Source organism: Ixodes scapularis, unplaced genomic scaffold (genome assembly GCF_016920785.2).
Source record: "Ixodes scapularis isolate PalLabHiFi unplaced genomic scaffold, ASM1692078v2 PGA_scaffold3__209_contigs__length_174095766, whole genome shotgun sequence".
Lineage (NCBI taxonomy): Eukaryota > Metazoa > Arthropoda > Arachnida > Ixodida > Ixodidae > Ixodes > Ixodes scapularis.
In genome coordinates, this window is record NW_024609868.1 from 147784542 (window position 1) to 147803613 (window position 19072).

General features: G+C 44.5%; 1 protein-coding gene across 1 annotated transcript in view; it reads left to right on the forward strand.

Annotated features, from left to right (window-relative positions):
* Positions 1-19072, forward strand: part of LOC8038964 — an 80958-nt gene that overhangs the window by 47368 nt on the left and 14518 nt on the right. Inside the window, exons 3-5 of the mRNA XM_029980041.4 lie at positions 8516-8572; positions 15341-15455; positions 17621-17790. Coding sequence (XP_029835901.2) covers positions 8528-8572; positions 15341-15455; positions 17621-17790 — 330 coding nt within the window. The 5' untranslated portion in view covers positions 8516-8527. The remainder of the gene's footprint in view (positions 1-8515; positions 8573-15340; positions 15456-17620; positions 17791-19072) is intronic.

The window sequence follows — 19072 nt, forward strand, 5'->3', positions numbered from 1 at the left end:
TTGATTTTCTGAATGAGTGTTTCTGCGACAGATATTAATACGTGATTAGGGTACCCCCCTGATAGTAGCCTAGCTATATGCGCATCAAAGCTGGTTTTTACAGTATGCGGGCATGACCTTGTGATGGCCTGCATTGCGCCTCGTCTTAGTGACCTATACCTAGCACATCAGGACAACATCCTACAAAGACGTTTGGACATTTCAAAAGTTGTGAAAGTGTTCCGCTACGTAGATGACTTTTTGATTTTCTTAGCCCCTGATGACAACGACATATCAAGTACTGTGACCAATGTCCTCTCGATATTTAAGAATTTTTTGGATCCTTTGGACATAACCCATGAACTTCCGGTTGAAGGGTCCCTAAGGTCCTTAGACCTCAGAATGTGTTTCTTTCTCATCATACTTGTTGGACATACGCTCCGTGGGGGAAAAAGCCACTCCTCCATTATCAATCGGCCCACTCCAAATTAGTTAAGAGGGGTGTAGTCAACTTGTGGTCATGCCCGCATACTGTAAAAACCAGCTTTGATGCGCAGATAGCTAGGCTACTATCAGAGGGGTACCCTAATGACGTATTAATACCTGTCGCAGAAAAAACTCCTTCAGAAAATCAAAAATCCCAATTTAATCCAACGTAACAGGAGGGACAGAAACCAAAGGCCGGCAGTTGTGCCTTATATTCACCACATTTCTCATGGTCTCAAAAAGATAGGCAACCGCGTAAACATTTATGTAGTATTTTCTGCCCCATGCAAGCTCTCTAGTTTATGTAAGAAAGTCAATTCTTCCTCCGATAGGACATTAGGTTGTACCAAAAAGCACCACTCCCAGTTTGTTCCACGCTCTGAAGGGGTGGCGTATGCCATTCCCCTCTCATGCGGAAAACAGTATGTCGGCCAGACCGGGAGGAGTCTCAATGACCGGTTACGAGAGCATCATTACAACATAAACAGAGTAATATCAGTTAATCTAGGAATACATTGCCGGGATTGCGGATGCTCAGCGGACCTGAGTAACTGCACTGTCATTGCCAGAAGTGGTAATCAGCTGACAAGATAAATCATAGCAGCTGAAAAAATAGCCAGGTTGGACAACCAATGTGTTAGTGTATCATCCTTAGCCTTGTCGAAGAAAGAATCGGATTATCTAGAGATGTCATCAAAGCACCAATAGTGATGAAAAAAATGTTCGCTTAATTTTTAATTTAATTTTAATAGTAATTTTAATAGTATGTTTAGTTGTCTTTTATTTATTTAAGTATTATGTATTAATGTTTATTGGCTATTTGGTCTCTGGTGTGTAAACAATTTAAATTGTTCTCTAACGGCAAAGGAGAAGAAGTTGAGGATATGAGGAAGAAGAAACATAGGACTGAGTTGTAAGTCAGCGCTGCGAGTCTGCCTCCTTTTGTGTGCATGTGAGTGTGACTGTTCATCCGCGTTGTTCCATCAAAAGCATGAATTGGAGCCCTAGATGGGCTATTTTCATCAAAGAAGTAGTTTTATTAATAACCTTTCAACTCAAACAGATAGCAAAAAGCGTGAACACAAACGCCGCCCGAAAGGTGAAACACAGCGTCAGCCGACGTGTGAAATCGGAGCTGCTAAGGTTTAATTTCGTAGCAGATGGGTTAAATGAACTTTAAAGGTGCGAGCACGTACCATAGAGTCAGCATAGGCGCTTCGTATTAAACTGAATAACATACCGGAACAAAATTACACAGCGGTTTGGAACCAGGGATGGTGTATTAAGTAGAGAGCATTTTAGCTGCCTGCGTAAGAGGGGAGCGTGTTTAGGTACGTCACATCGGTAGAAATAGTAACACGTGCTAAACAAAAAGTGCCGGATAAACAAGGATAATGAAGTAGACAAGACCAAGTTCACTCTGAAATGAAGGTTTGTTGAAACAAACAGATACTATTAATCAGGCACGTAGCCAGGGGGGGGGGGGGGGGGGGCATGGGGCCCGGGCCCCCCTGAAATCTTCCATTTTGCTGGGGCCTCCTCTCCCCCTTCCCCCTCATAAAGCAATTTGTCATGCCCCCCCCCCCCCCCCCTTCCCGAACCAAAATCCTGGCTACGTGCCTGCTATTAATACCATATTTATGACTGTTCGCTCAGAAAATAATACAATGTATCTTGCTTTTCCCTCGAATTTTGCTACAGAATGCCTCGTAAAATTCTAAGGCAATTTTATCTGTGTATCTCCCGAGAATTGTTGTTTGTGATAATTCTGGGTCGCCGTGGGCACCTATCGCAGTGCACTGCCAGATTGTCCAGCGGGAACTGTTGTACTGACCATGCATGTCATCTGGCTGCCACGCATGACCATGCATGTTATCCTGATTGGTTGGTATATTGTTAAAAGCGGCCCGTGGAATGTTTTGGCGGAGTGCCAAAAAGGGCCTAGTCGATATGGAGCGCGGTGGACGGCGCGAAACCCAGAACTGTCACACTAACAAGCTATCGCTGGAAAAAAAGAAACAAAAAAAAAAGCCATCCTTTGTTTGTGCATGAGATGTTGCGCTATGTACGCATCAGGCAACTAAATTTAAGCAGGCACCCTCTGTCCTATTGTTTATGCGATAGTACGACGTATATTGCTGCAGGGTGAAGTAGCACGCATTTTTTAGGAGTATAGCACACGTTCCCCAGAACCGTAACTGAAGACCCTTTGGAAAGACCGACCGCATAAGGCTACTTCTGTCTTTGAACAGGCAGGAAGTCACCGCTCATATACATAACAAAAGTAGAGCGTAAATTATAACACACCAAATAACCCAGCTGTAATACATTTCTTGCCAGAGGGGAAATTATTTCCCATTTCCCGTTTCCATCATGAGCTGTAGTGGGAAGAAATGCTTCCTGAATGACCATCTGGGGATCAAATAATGGCCACAAACTGGATATTTGGAGTGGAATGAAGTCAGTGGAAAGCACATGTATATGACCTACTGGCCTGCGGCAAACAGGAAATGTGAACACATTCTTCACAAATGCATGTCGACCTTTCTAACGTCGTAAAGGTTTGACCTTTCAGCCTCGATATTGTCGCGTTCTGGTGAATTCGAGAACTCTGTTGCTTGTTCGGGGTCAGAATGTTCTACACGCCCAACCTTCTATGTCGATAGTTCCAGAAGCCCACGCGTGTACATGCGAGGGGCTCCACGTGGCGAGCCGGCGTCAGTGTCGCCCCAGAGCTCGATCCTGCTGTTACGCCGCCATCGACGCCTGCGGCGCTAGGCTTTTTGTATATTGTTTTGGGCACAAATTCGCCCCATTAAACGTTTAGTTTTCTTCAGTCAGTTGTTGCGTCATCAATTATCATTCGTGACAATATCAACTACGGATTTCAGAAGCCACTGCAACGATTTTTCTACTTTTGTAAGTACCGCTTAGAAACATCCACCAGCTCGCCTGCACACTCACAGTTTTTTCATAGAATCATTCGCCGAGATTTATAACCGGAAAACCACGCGTTAGTCAGTCTTCGCCGTGCACGGTGAAGACTGGGATCCAATCACACGCTTCGTGCCCAAGAAATGGCGATCGCCAATGTTGCTTGATGGGGTTTTGAAAAGAGCATATTACGCGGCGGCAAAGCTTCTCGGTCAGGGGCGCTGCGTGCGAGTATGTCACGGGTCCCACCAGTGCCAGTAAGTAAGCTTGTGCAAAGTGGGAAAGATTCCCATCGTTGCACGGCTCCTTTAACCAGACCGCGACCGTAGTAGAGGTCACTGGGAACGACGTGGGGTGCTCTCTTTCCGGACTTGAGAATGCATCGCACGTAACCGGCCCAGCGAAGGCGAGCGCCAAGGTGAAGCGATAGCTCTCACCTCAACCTGGTTTTCGCTCCCCAGCTGCCGGAAGTGCAGGCTGCTCCGTACATGGTCGTCGCCGATGGCTGTTCGTGTTCCCGATCGGATTATCTTATCGTCGGTGTGTCTATGTGCGAAATGCGACCGAATAGCGCTAAGGCATTGGACGACCTGATAGATAATCGCCTCAATTTAATCGAATGTGTCTGCAGGAAAATACGAAAGAAAAAATCGCAGCCCTTTCGCGGGCAGAGGTCATTGGCCGAAGGCATAAAATGCTTTTGTCATACAGGACGTCACAGTCATGCCGAGCAAGGACGCAAGTATTCTCGGCGCTGCGAACGTCGCAGCTGGAGCGACAGGCGTGTTTACACGCGGCTGCACCTCCCCCCCTTCTCTCTCTTTCTCCTTTATTTTTTTTTCTTTCTTCGAAATATTGTTGTTGATTGTTGTTGATACCGTTATTTAAGACATAACGCTACAGAGATGTCTTAGGGGACATAGCTAAAGACATAAATGCCTGACGGGGCCATGCCACCCGTTTGGCAGCAACGGTAGCAAAAACATAAACAAAATGAGGAATGATACAATTTCACCTCCAAACTAAAAATCTATACAAAACGAAACAAATGCATCGCAAAACATGACGTGAAAGGACCATTGCTAGTTATCATTCTAAGCATTTTGCTTAAAAACACATCCAGTTTTATTTCCCTGTGAGTAAATGTTCTTTTACAATATTTTTATATTGATAGAGTGATCGTATGCACACCAATGAAGCTAAACTATATGGGTACTGGTTTATATGGTCTGATATAAGAAAACTTAACCTCTGGTCTCCATAATTCGTTCGCGAACGCGATTTTGTTAATAAATGTCGCCTTAAATTATACGGGCTATCTTTCGCGTGGTACTTGGTATGGAACACCAATTTATCGAGCTGAAATTGCCGCCAAAGTTAAAGTGATAGTTTGTATTTATGTAGATTTTTTACGTTAATTATTTGATATGTCCTAAAATATGGTGTGGCACTTTTAAGAAGTTTTACGTTACCAATTGCTCGCAATGCTCGCTTTTGTTTGGATACAATATTGTCTAGATTTGTTTGGAATGTTGCTGACCACACTAAAAGGCAGTAACTTATGCGGGATTGCAGAAGGGCAAAATAAATTTGAGGTTTCACTTTTGTTGGAAGATAATATCTTAATCTATTTAAGACACCAACAGCTCGACAAAGACTTGTTCTCAAAGAATCAGTATGTGACGTCCATGATAGGTTTTCATGGAATAAAACCGCCAAGAATCGAATTGTTGAAAAGGGTTGAATATAAGAGTCCTAGAATTTTAATTGGAAATTGGAAGGTGGTATTATTCGTTTTGGTCTAAGCAGTAAGTACTTTCTTTTTTCTATGTTTAAATAGAGTTTATTAGATCTAAGCTATAGATCTAATCCCCGCAACCACTGTTTTGCCTTTCCAAAGCGGTCGTCAATGTCCGAGCCAGAAAACAAAATATTTGTATCATCTGCATATAGGACTATATTTGAACTGCCATGTATGTTTACAATGTCGTTAATATATAACAAAAATAATATAGGACCAAGAATAGACCCCTGAGGAACCCCATACTTTATGTACTGAACGTCTGACCTTACTCCATTTACTACTGTCTATTGCGTTCTTGTAGTGAGGTAACTTTTAAACAGTGATAAGAAAATACCGCGCATTCCGCAAAACGGAAGTTTCTGTAAAGGTATTTCATGTTCAACGCAATCAAAATCCTTCTTGAGATCTAGAAATATACCAAGCGTGTATATTCTTTGTTATATGTTCTCGAGAATTTGTTCTTTAATTACAAGAAGTGCAACTTCTGGCGATTCATTTTTCTGAAAACCAAATTGTTCTTTTACTAAAATATTATCGAAAGTCAAAAACTTAACAAGTCTTTTATTTGTAATATGTTCGGCTATCTTTGCAAAAACTGAAAGTACAGAAATAGGTCTATAGTTGTTTAAGTCACTAACGCTTACTTCACCCATTTTCCTCGCATTTATTTATATCAGTGAAAATGGCTCCCTGCTAAGCTTTTATATTTCGTGCGCATATGCTCGGACATTCATAACAAGCCTACTGTAATTTACTTCAACGTTGCGCAGAATCGGAAAGAGGGAATTTAGTACAAACTATGACATGACGCATAAGTGCACGAATTTCACGTTCCACAGGACAAGTGCGAACTTCCACCGATCGTTTCTATTCTTAGTTAAATATTTCAACTCAGTTTTACAAGGATAATTGCATTGTGCGTAAATTATTTCCCAAAATATTAAAGGTTTTAATTTTTGTTCTTAAAGTGACCTTGAACCAAGCCAAATCTGGAAGTGCGGCTATTTCTTTGACAAGACTTTGTCCGGTTTTTCTCTTTTCTTTTTAATAACCTAAAGCTATTACCTTCCCGCGTTATTAATATAATTCGGCGAGGGTTAGTCAGGCGGAAACTTCTGTCCGCTTTACCGTCTTGGTGCCTTGCATTGAGGGCCAATTTATCCCTCGAAATTATCTAGCGAAGCGCGTCGTGTTAGAGTCTCACTTGAGACCACGTGACAACCTTTCGGCCTCTCGAAGCTTGCACGGATTGTTGCGCACTGCACTGATGCGTGAATTGGCCTTAAGCAGTCCTATATACCTCACAGTCCGGAACGAGCATGACCAAATCATAAAGGTGCTTACTTCTGCTCGTGTGCGGACCTGTGAACGTCCTTGCGCCGGCGTGAAGAATGCCCGAGAGAATTAACTCTCAGCACTACCTAGAAAAAACAGGTCAGTTGTGTTCTAAACTGGCGACTCTCCGGACCGTGTCTTGAGCCCGATAAATTAAAATACCGAGGCAGCTATCTACGATGAGTGAAAAGTGTTGTAAATACTGCACGTAAGAAAGTAAAACCTCGATAGAACGGTTTTCTTAATGTCTGTTATTTAATAATCGAGGCTATACATGATTTGATATGAAGCATGTTTAGGGTCTATATCTTGAAAGGCGACTGTTAAAGCCAGTACCTCTGCAATCTTCTCTTGTATTCAGAAGTACAAGTAAAAATTTGTTTCAAGAAGTGCCTCTTTTTATGTTCTCGTGTCTGTAAACAATATTTATGGTATGCTGAGATGTCTTCGTAATATGCCATACATGTTATCATCCACATCTGAGAAGAAATCCGTATTTATGTAAGCCATTTCTATAAAAAAGGAAAACATACACAAACATCATAAAACGTAATAAAACGTATATTTGCAATGCTTGCGGTTTTATCGCGTCCTGCAGTCTCCGTCAACGTGATGAACCCAACCTGAACATGAGCTAGAAGCAATGACTGCTGCGAGCTCTTAAAGCAGTCCCATAAAGTTTCCCCATTAATAGCGGAAATGTATCCTCCCACCCTGCACTCTTTCATCACGTTTCTTTTGATAGAAACGACGGATCAATGTTCGAAATGCGTTAAACACCAGCGTCAGCGACTGTCTCTTCTTTCCCTTCCGTTTGAACCTTTCCTATTGTAAGAGGTGTCAATCAAACTTAATTGGAACGCGGGTATGAGTATCGACTTAAAAAAGAACGTGATGACAAAGGCAAATTTTACTTGAATGTGATGCATACTATATACGCGGGATACAAAGAAGATAAATAATTTAGTACTAGCACAAACCCATGCAGGAGCCCACAGAAGATCACAACTAACCGAATAGGCTTGGTATAAGTTCCGGTTAAGTTTCATTCCGATGGATAGTTCATCTCATGAGTCGTGCTCCGCTCGATAAGTATAATATATATATATATATATATATATATATATATATATATATATATGTGTGTGTGTGTATGGTACCAGGCAATGTCTGACCTAACTCAGGCATCTGACATTCACTGGGACGCTGGGCACTGAACACGGCGCTTAACTCCTCCATATTTTATTCTGAAGGAAAAATGCGTGTGTTGTGTGTGTATGTGTGTGTGTGTGTTTGTGTGTGTCGTGGGGGGGGGGGGGAGGGGGCAACTTAGGTTAGAGGCAAAATCTCTTGGCAAAGACAAATGGATGACTACAGGCTGAACTGGTTTAGAAGTCTTCCTCTTGTACACCACCTTCCTTATAATGGTTCTAGAACATATGATAATGTAACGTGAAAATGATATGTCTTTTGACGATGGGATAATGCCACAAAGGAGCAAAATGTTTCGTGTTAAAATTTATGTCGGACTCTTGAAACTGCGCACCTCTTGTTCCATGAAAATAAAGGGTACGGAGCCGGTTTCACTTTAAAAGTTGTCACTACGTGGAATAGGAAGCGTTGTAGTTCTTGCGCGAAAGGGCAGAGAACGGCAGTCAGCTGAAAAGTGCGTCGTTTAGCCATCTCTAGCTAATCTGATCCAGACCAACAAACCCTAGAATAATCAAAGTCAACGTAGCCATTGGGCCCAAATCTGATACCGAGCGTCCTGCGACGTATTGATTGAAGGCTATAGCTTCAGCCAAATGGTGACACAGCGGTCGCGTTCAATTGGCGTCTGAACACACACCCTCAGTGTGATAACGCCAAAATGACCGGTGGTCTGAAACGTTCTGTGGTTCAGTCGGTCTGTTAGGGATGCCTCGTTCCCTGTCCATTCCTCGTCGCACTCATCTCGCTCCTCGTCTGTCCTTCCAGGTTCCACGAGTCATGGCAGCGTGGCGCCTGCTGGTCCCGCTCTTCCTGGCATGGGCGGTGAGAACAAATCTGGCCCCGTCTCCGACAGGATTAACGAGACGAATGTTTTCTTCCGCCTTCTGGGGATGTGGAGTCGCGATAAGAAGCTGCCTGGGTCTCATAGTGACCCAAATAATGCCCACTTTCCAAGATCGTTCGTTTTTTTTGTTTGTGGTTTTTGTTCCTGTGGTTTTCTTTCATATGTAGAAACATTTGTTTCATATGTAGAAACACACGACAAAAGCGATTAAATTTGAGATTGATTTGTTTACAGCCATATACCGTCAGTGAGGCTACGGATGTCACGCTCAGGGAATGCCAATGGGTTGGAGGCGTTTTGCGACTTTCCCCCGATATTCGCGCTCTTTGTAATAAGTATTACGAATACAAGTAACCACATGCCCTACGATCATGTGACGGGCTGGTTGGTTATACATTACACAAACAAAAGTAGCGCTAAATACGAGGACGAGTAGCAGACACAGACACGGACAAGCGCTTGTACGTGTCTGTGTCTTTTACTTGTCCTCGCCTTTAGCGCTACCTTCAATTGTGTAACCACATGCCGCTGAATCTGTAAAATATTATTCGAATCGCCGTATGAAGCCGAAATAAATTTTCTCATACTGTAACAGCAAGAGATATTTATTTTACGGAGAAGTAGCAGCTCGTGCTATCACTTTTTAAAATGGTATCCTCGACACCAGAAAAAACTATATGTTCACAAGCAGCTGCAGTTATTTAATGCATTTGTGCTGCATCAAGTGTTTTCATGCTAAATAATACAATGAAGAATTTGATAGCAAATTTAAGACAGAAAATTTTGCATTCTTCTTGAGTCACTTCAGCCGTGCTTTAAGACGGAAACTTAATTGAGCCGGGGTTAAGCTTCAGCCTGTTTCTCAAAAACGTGTTCTCAAAAGAAAAGCTTTTGGGCATTCAATATCAACAAAATACCTTCTGGTACTAATCTCGAAGTATAAGATATATATGCGCGCTTGTCTTTCATGAACACCCTCGTTGTGTCTAGCGAAGTAATGTTCGGAGACAGAATTTGTTCATGGGCTGGATTGCATAGAAAAGTGTTACGCTCGAGTGTTACGAAAAAGCGGTACTCGCGGGTCAAAGCAACATGAAACATCCAGAGCCCATACCAGGAAATGCATAAGCATGCGAGCGATATAGAAAGCACAATTATGCTTAACAATTGATACATAATCATAACTACCAGGAACACGCAATCGAAACCAGAGACATTCACCAAGACGATCAGCTGGAATCGAACCCCGGACCATGGGATCCGCAGTCCGCATCTTTGGTCGGCCCATCAAGTAGGAGATGAACGAGAGCGGGAGTAAGTGAACTAAGTGTGACTTGCCGCCGACGGTCACCTGCAGTAGATAGCGGCTGTCCGCGGTGAACCATGCTTCCTCCAGCATACTTAGTCCGCAAGCTACCATCGCAGGCTAGTTATACTTAGCGTATAATTTTATCCGCAGTCGACAGTCAGCACCTAGTTATACCTAGTTTGCTGGATACAGGCGCTGGCGAGTTTATTTAATCCAGCGCACTTAGTCTGCAGGCGACTATTGGAAGTGACTCATACTTAGTCCGCAGGAAACCGTCGGATCGAGTTATACTATAGTCAAGACTGGGGAAGGAATCCGTTACAATTGACGAATTGGTTGTAATCCGTTACTTTTTGAAGTAATTTTGTAATTGCCACGTTACTTTTTTGCGGAAGTAATTTGAAATGCAATTTTGGTACAAGATATTGGTAACAAATTACTTTAATTACTCGTTACTTTAAAAAAAAATATGAGCATAATACAGTAACTGGAGAATACGAGCAGAACATTCAGCAGCATAACGAGAGCAAGTTCAACGAAATAAAAAACGTCGGGAAGGAGACAATAGCCGAAAAGAAAACACGATTTTGTGTATGACCGGTCACTAGAACTTCTAGAAAAATGGGCAAGGCATGTACAAATATACGAAAGACAAAGATCAATTAAGACAACGCCGAGATAAGCTCTCCGTCGCCTTCCATCGTTCTTTTCTTCTCCCAGGCAGGAGAAAGGTCTTCGTGTTTATTTGTTTTTGTCTTTTACACCGTTTCACCCTTTCCAACTTCTTCGACGTCTCACGCCACCTGCACAGACATCAAACGCGGGTCTGTAGCCCCTTGATTCGCGGGTTTACAACTCGCGTAACAGACGATGTAGCCTCGCGACCGGGGGTCGAATTCTCTTTGTCTTTGATGCGCGATTCTTTATTTTAGCACGCTCTTGAGGCACGGCTGAAAAGCGCGCGCGCGAGGCAAAGAGCACCGTCTTCGAGGGTATGGACGGCACTTTTTTTTTGTTTACTTTCCTGGGCGTGGTGGTCGAGTCCACTCGGACCACAAAAGAAGGTCATATAAGCATGTTTACGTAAGTGTGAGCATGTTTGTAGTACATTCTGTGCGTTTTTGTGACACTTGAAAATCAGTTGTGGCTTGCTCTAGAAAAACAAAATTAATATTATTTTGTTAACGAAATCGTTTTGCGGTTAACGTAAAACATTTTTTTTTTTGCGTGCGAAAGTTGGGTTGTAAAGAGCGAGGAGCTTTCCAGGCCTATTTTAATCTCCCTTCTTGCTTCGCGATTAGTTACTACTCTCCGTATTTATCAGCTGATGCCGCCTTGCAATTGGCCGTAGAGCGGTAATAGGGTGCTTGGAATTCTCCCCGCGCTGTCAAGTTTTTTTTTTAGGAGCATCCTCCGTTCGTTCGAATTAGACAGCGCGCCGCCAAGTCTACTCCTTAGATGTGGGAACAGCCTGCGTCCGAAAGAACGGATGCCCATCGCGCTGTCCATGCTGTCGCTCGCGCTTTCGCGCTGTGCCGAGGGAGGGCGCTGCCACCGACGCAACGAGATACCGGCTTCCCTGGGAGAGCAGAGGGTCTCCGTTGGCTCCAGGGGTGTCCACGACGATAGATGGCGGTGGACAGCCATCCCAATTCAAAGGGAAAGACCCCGAGGCTTCGCGCTTCCAGCCGTTCCAACTGCATAAAAGGTGTCGGCGTCGAGACAATTAAATTTTCACGTAGGGGAAACTTCGTAAAAAACCGTAGAAGGTGTACTCTCTAGTAAAGTATTTGCTCGGATAAAGACAAAGCTTGCATTCCCTTTTTTCTCTCCAAGAGCTCCAAGCCCAGCTTTCTTTGCGCAACTTTTGTTCACGAAGCGCACGCTCAAAACGTAGAGAAAGCGCGGACACACTGTCAAAAGGTGAGGGAAAGTAGAAGGGTCCTTGGGTGGCACAAGCAGTGCCTCAGTTCTGAAGCCCATAAGTGTTTGCAGTCGTAAGCAGCAAACGAGGCCTCACCGGCAGACCGGGAGGGCAAACAACCCACGCCGCAGCACAAGCGAGTGCACGCAACGCTGCTCCCTTCTCACCGGCTAAAATTAACGGCTCTCAGAAGCCCCCAATGAAACGAGGCGTTATCGTCCCGCGCGCGTAAGCGCGGTCAGTATTTAGCGCATCCTGGCGCGGACAATTCAATTTGTAAGCCACAATAGCCGTAATTACAGGCCTGTCTCGTGGCGCGGACATTTACTTGCGCGATCCGCGGGAGGGATCCCTTTCAGGCTATGCGACCGCCGGGGAGTCGGCCCGGAACGACCGCTAGCTTCAGCCACCGCACTCCCCGCCGCCGAGTGGGCTTCGACAATGGCGTTCCTTTTCATCGTGCTTGCGGGCCGCTGAATCTGGAAGGACGCAGTCCGGTGGTCGCGGTGGCACGCCACAGCGCGCGCGTTGAAAGGCTCCGAGACGCGACCTCGTCGTACACGATGAACAAACCGCGGCGAAGGCTCGTGATTCGCTCCTCGAGCACGCGGCCTCGATGCGCCGCCAATGGTGGCCAGCGGTCTTCTCGGTCCAGCTGACGTGAGCGGGAGGAAAAGGGGAAAATGACGGACGAGGTTCGAATGAAGTCACGCGCTGGACACGCGAGAACGTGCTTTGCATATGCACGCGTGTCGTTTTTGGTGACACACGGGAGAACGGAAGTTTGGATCTGAGATGAGAAATGCCCCTAAAAGTCGGTCACCGACTGGGCTGTCATTAGACGCAGAAACAATCCCTGAATAGATCAACGCAATTCGGTTAGTCACTAATCACTGCAGTTACCGCATATCTCTTAGATGAGCGACCCGGTGATGCCGCAGTTTGTCTAATGTGCATAGGGATAACGCTTTTTTTGTAATTGAAAAATGCAGTATTACTTATTGTTTGTATGTCAGTACATATTCAACTTTGACTAAAACCTCACCCTTTCAGATTTAAAATGAAGTCGTTAATACGAGTCATAGCCGTGCCGTAGTGTTTTCTAAAGTCACACGTGGAGTCGGGTGATTTGGTCATATCCAACTTGAGATTTTGCGGCAGAAAATCCACATTGCCTGTGAGGTTTGAAAACCATACTCTGTTAAATTTAACAAAATTGGAATTAGTTCATGCATATTTCTTCGTTATCTCAGAGCTAAAATCACCCAAGGAGACCGTTGTTTTGTTACAGAAGCCAATCATATTCGCTTGTTCTGTGTACTACCGGGCAGTCGGCGCTTATCCTGTGTGCTACAGGACAGTCGGCGTTTGTCCTGTGTGCTACTTTTCCCCACGGCCTTCGTTTTCTGTGCGCTGTTTTCGCCGTCTGCGTATCTCGGCTATACTTAGGTCATCCTAAAAGAAGCGATTTCAGAAAGTCTCTCAGCGCTTCATCAACGTCATGTCTGTCATAAATTAAGCCGCTAACATGAGTGCCGTGCCTCGGGACCTTCATTTACCTTGAATTAGTGTTTTTAGACCGATTATAACTAGAAGAATTTCGAAGCAATGTATGACTGCCCTTGTGAAAAATATGAACCAATTTCTTGGAATTGAGAATGATTAAACCCGACGCAGACGAAGGTATTCATATCTGCGAGTGTTGGTGAGGAGGTGGCACCTTATGTGGAATTTTGTCCTCTGATTTTCCCTTGCAGCGTCAATGAAAGCGAGCGTGCGGCAAAGTTTTCAAGGGTAGAAGGGGGGGGGGGGGGTATTCTAGAAATGGTAGGCTGCAATAAAGGGCAATTTTAAGATTAGAAAGTGATGTGCATTCAAGCTGTGAACAGTACAATTGTTAGAGTAGTGTGCCAAAATTTCCCTTTTGAGAGACCACACTAGAATCAATTTCCTTATTTTGAGCGAGAGCTTCACAGTCCATGTTTACGTTTAGACGGAACCTTGACTACAAGAAAATTTTCTAGAAGACAAAAAGCTACTGGCATATTATGTTGCTTAGCGTACGCTAACACACGTCTATTTGTGAAGGGAAATATGAACCTGTCATTATTGAACTTTATCACCATTACCCGCCCCTTCCTTAGGGACTATATTTAAAGCTAGAAAGAAATAATTATTTACCCCTCCCCCCCCCCCCCCCTTTCCTCCAAATATAGACACATTAGCGATTTTTTTTAGCCACCAAACTGACCATTTCGGACGAACGCTAGGACTTTTCTCTCCCCGGCATGGTATTGAGGATATAAAAAATTCAGAATAGTTTAAGAACAGGCAGTAGAGATGGTGACAAAATCAAGATTTTAATTTCCCTCTGCTTTTTACTGTCGAGACATCGAGCAGGTCTTTTAGAAAAGAGAGTAGGTCGTACATCTTTTCTTCCGCTGAGCGGGTAATTGCATGAGTTTCCTCAACAATCCTTTCACACCGTCAACTTATTGCAATCCGCTGCGAAACAATTCCCCTGCCCGGATAGTGACCCTGCAGCTCTGCCGTAAGTTTGTCAGCGTTGCCACGAGAAGCCTTCAGTTTGATAAGGCAGTTAGGGCCAAGTTTGAAAATTCATTAACTTCGCTGAAAAATTATGTTGACACATTTTTTTCTGTTACCAGTTCCCGTGGCTACTGTTTCTGTTAAACCTATTCTTAGGCAAATCGACAACAACGAATAAAACGGCGGAATGTTTTTAAAAGTACGTCGCCATGCCTCCGGCACTCATTTTACCAGCACAGGAGGGTCTGCCAAAAAGAGCATGATACATGACTAGGGTACCTTTGACGCGCCTTCGAATGGTGTGTTTAACCCGTCCTCAAAAGTGGCCCCTCGATATCCTCCTGATGACGCCAGAGAGGCATCGTGCCACTGCCTGCCGGGGGCGGGGCGGTGGTACAGTAGCAAAAATACATGTGGCAGACGCCTGTGCTGCTGCAGGCGGCTGCTCAGCTTGACAGTTTATAGAGGCTCTGGCAGCCAGGGGTTGAGACGCCGCAACGAATGTGACACTCGCATTCTCGTGCTTTCTGTTGTAATTTCTACGACCAACCACCAGGATCGCGACACATCCGACAGTATGACACTTTTATAAGGTCACCTGGTGAAATTACGGAGTCTTTTTAGATGCATGGGCTGAAAAAAAGACGCTAATCACACCAGTGGGCGACGCGTTCCAGGCGCCATGAAAATATCAAAGGAAATGTACGCATGGTGTAGGTGTAACAGCTCGTAGAAACGTTGTCTGCGCGATGTAACACCTACTTTACATTTAATTTTCTCCGACTAGCCCAGCCCTCTGCATCGTTACAAGTTAACACTACGGTATCAGCGACCTGGACTGCTACATGCCATCCTAAATGTCAACGTGGTGTGGTGATTTCACTGAGTCCAATTGCGAAGTTTCTCGGAGTGCACACACCCGATCCCGAGGTCACGAGTGGTCCCCATGCTTTCCTTTCGCAGGCCGTGCCCAGCCGCTGCCAGGAAGGCATTCGGGACGACAGTCACGTGGAAAACGTGGTCCACAAGGCCGTTGCAGACGAGTTCAGCAGCGAGATTCTCACCAACAGGACCAGGGGTGAATCACCCTTAACACCTACTCATTTGTTGTGCACTTTTAAAGCTAAAGCTTGACATGGAAGCCCTGCACGGACATTGCTTGCTCGTGCGGGTTGCAGGGAGTGTCAACAAAAAAGCGCAGCTGTTTGTTTCATCTCATAACTTGCGCAACCAGTGGCGCTGTGCCGCGAAGAGAGGGGGGATGAGCGGAGTGCTGTTCGTTGCGGGGGAACGGAAGCAGTGTAGCAGGGTAGGAACTACGTATGATTGCTATCGCACCTTTATTTCCTTTGACAGAATATCTAAGTCAGATGATTTCGGGAGGATCTTTTTCGCGAGTAGCTTTACGCAGTTAAACTCCTTATAACACCTTATTGAACTGCAGGGAAGCCACAGTGTTTCTTACGCTGTAAAACGACCCGGAACAATGAACGTCTGCACGTAAGAAGGTGAAACATCAACCGAATGTGCATTTTGCTTTGTAAATTTTCAAGGCGTATTGCTCTTGCTGTAACATATGAAACCAGAAAACTTGCCAAAGTCACCGGCGGGCGTGGTCTCATAAGACCGACTTAACGATGAATGTAACTTGCACCGCCATTTCCCAATAGGCGCAGTGCGCAGACAGCTAAGTACGTCGTCCGCTTGCTGCGCGTATTGGCAGAGGGCGCCACACGTTACATTAATTTCGAACGTAGTACTCTGTGAGCACGACCGCCGTTTACTTTGGCACCTTTGTTGGTCTAGTGTTTTACAGAAAATACCTACACCTTGGATATTTACAAAGTAAAATCCACCATCTCAAGGCACATTCTCTAAAACTTTGGGTTTTTTTCTGTGCTGGCGTTCTTTTTTGAGTTTCGTTTTACTGCGTATACGCTGTAAAACGAGCCGCAAAAAGGGATAAGTATGTATGTAGGATAAAGTGTAAAAGGATAAATACGTATGAAGAAAATTTCATTAAATGGAATTTTCTACATACATATTTATGGTGTCCACAGTGAATGTTATAGTATCCAGTGTAGACACAATAAATATGTATGTAGAGACATTCATTTAATGGCACAAGATGTACACACAAATAACGTTACGTCTGGAGTAGACGTTGAAACACCGGCAGCTGTCTGATACCATGTCATGTTTACATCCTTAGACAGTAATCATAAATCACTCGACTCTCCACACCAGCGCTGCCGACGTAGAAATTAGTTTTTAAGGTAAACAATGTGTAAATACATTAAGTGCCTAATTAAATGCTAGTTGGAAAAGTATGACATTTAAAACTCATACATTACTCCATTACACAAAACGTCGTCACAGGTGAGCCTTCAGTCCAAACCCTGTCGGCATCATTTCTGGGCAGCAGCGTTTACCTCAACACGTGGAATGCAGCATTTAAAAGTGATAGTTTTATTTATTCATGAGACTATATACAGTCTTCTATAGTTTAGTTGACGTGGTTTCAATGGGATATACATATATATACATATATACCAGACAATGGTCTGGTGACGTGGGCTCATGCGTATTAATTGGTGTATAGGTCATGTGACGTCACTTTTTTGCTAAATTAAGCGGGAAACTGAACTGGTCTGTAGGTTCCTTGACGTCAGTCAACATGACATCAAATTTCCTGCTAAATTTAACGGTAAAACTGAATTGGTCTCTAGGCCCCTTGGCGTCAGTTCATGTGACATCAAATTTCCTGCCAACTTTAGCGGGAAGGTGACATCGGTTCCTCTAAATTTAGCGAGAAATGCACGAAAGGACGGACGAACGGACAAAACTTTGGGATTAGCGTTAACGAGCATTTCATGCTTTAAAATATGCGCTCGACTTGCGATGTTAAACAACGGCAGAGTTAAAAGTTTTGTTTCCTACATATATCTATGCAAATGAGCACGAACTTCTTTAATTATACATCTCGTTTTCCACACGGCTAAACCCCCGTCGTGTGCTCAGTTTGGCAGACTGTAGAAGTTTGCTGAGATCGACATTGAGGCTTAGTACCTTTCAGTTCTTATGACTTCCGCTGCGTCTTTCCCGAGGCTTTGAGATTAATTTCAAAACAATGCGCTTACACCCGCAATGCTTTCTGAATCTAACCATTGTTATATTTCGAATGAAACAAAAACTAAATACTGAATCGATATGTTTCGTTGTTTTTTTCACTGGCCGGTACAGCATACCTCTCGTGCGCTTCGGGCGAGATGGTGGTCAAGATCAACTTCAGCGAGCCATTCCGGGGTATCACGTACGTGGACTACGACAAGACGAGCCCCTGCAAGTTCTACGGCGACGGCAGCAAGTACTACGAGCTCAGGATTCCTCTCAAAGGGTGTGGCACCAAGCAGGTGGGTGCGGACGGGAATCTACCATGGACAGGATCGCCATACAGCTGGTGTTTCGCGAAACTCTGGACAACTTGTTTTTGCAAAAACTACGCATTGCACACACACAAAAAAGATTGATGTCTTTTGGATCCCTGTCCAGGGGACTACTTAGAACAATTAATAAAGTTTCGTATAATTAAGTTATTAATTAATTTTACTAATTAACCCATTTCATTCTTTAATTTAAGGGCATGGTTTCAATTAAACACTTGCTGGGCATCGTCGAAAACCACTAAATCAACGAATTACAGAAGGATGAAAGGAGCGTGTATCGTCGATGTTCCGAAAAACACACTCAATTTGAACGCGGTTCTTGGTTTTGGGTTTCTTAAGCAGTACATCTCTGCGCCAACGGTCCTACCCCCCATGACCGAGGCGCTGAATTATAGGTTTGCCTCCCCCGTAGGAGGGAAGGGCATGTGGTACACGCACGATGCGCGCCTCGACAATGGGAGGCTGGACCCCGCTGGCACAAAGACGCGCTTCGATAGAAAACCGAAATCTAGAAACGCGTTCGAATTGCGCTTTTTTTAACATTGTAAAATCATGCACGAGCCTTACATACTTCAGGAATTGGTTGATTTAGTGGTTTTCGATGATGTCCAGCAAGTTTATTATTGATACCATGCCCTTAAATGCAATATTTAAGAAGGTAATTACTCGAAAGTAATGAATGACTCAATTATCTCGAACTTTATTAAAGGGTAACTCCGCTTCATTTTTGGTTTTGAAAAAACAATGCAGTCCTCTTCAGTATCGCCTAAGAAGACCACACGTCAAATATTACGACGCAGTTGTTTCTAAATGTTTCTTAAACGGTCCGGCAAACTTTGCAACACACCAAGTTGCCGAAATCGGCTGACTCGAGCGGGCGAATTCAGGCGCAACCAACAGCGCAGTCAAGGCTACGGCATGGGCGGAGCCAACATTGAGCTAAACGCCATCTACATGGCCCCCTTTTGCTTGTTTTTACTTCTCCGATCGAGCGTAGCGCGTGACGTCAGCAACGTTGCCTCTCGGCGCTCAGCGGTGTCCACGTGATTGACGTTACGCGCCTGCACAGCGCGCTTCTTGGGAGCAGACCAACCGCCCGCCGTGGTCCCGCCGTTACCGCCGTCTTCCGCGTCACAACCACCGTCGTCGTCTCACCGTTTGTGATTATTGCCTCTCGGAGTTTCGTCCACACTATGGACACCACATGCGCAGAGTCCCAGACTTATGCCGCAGTTGTGCAGACGTCGTC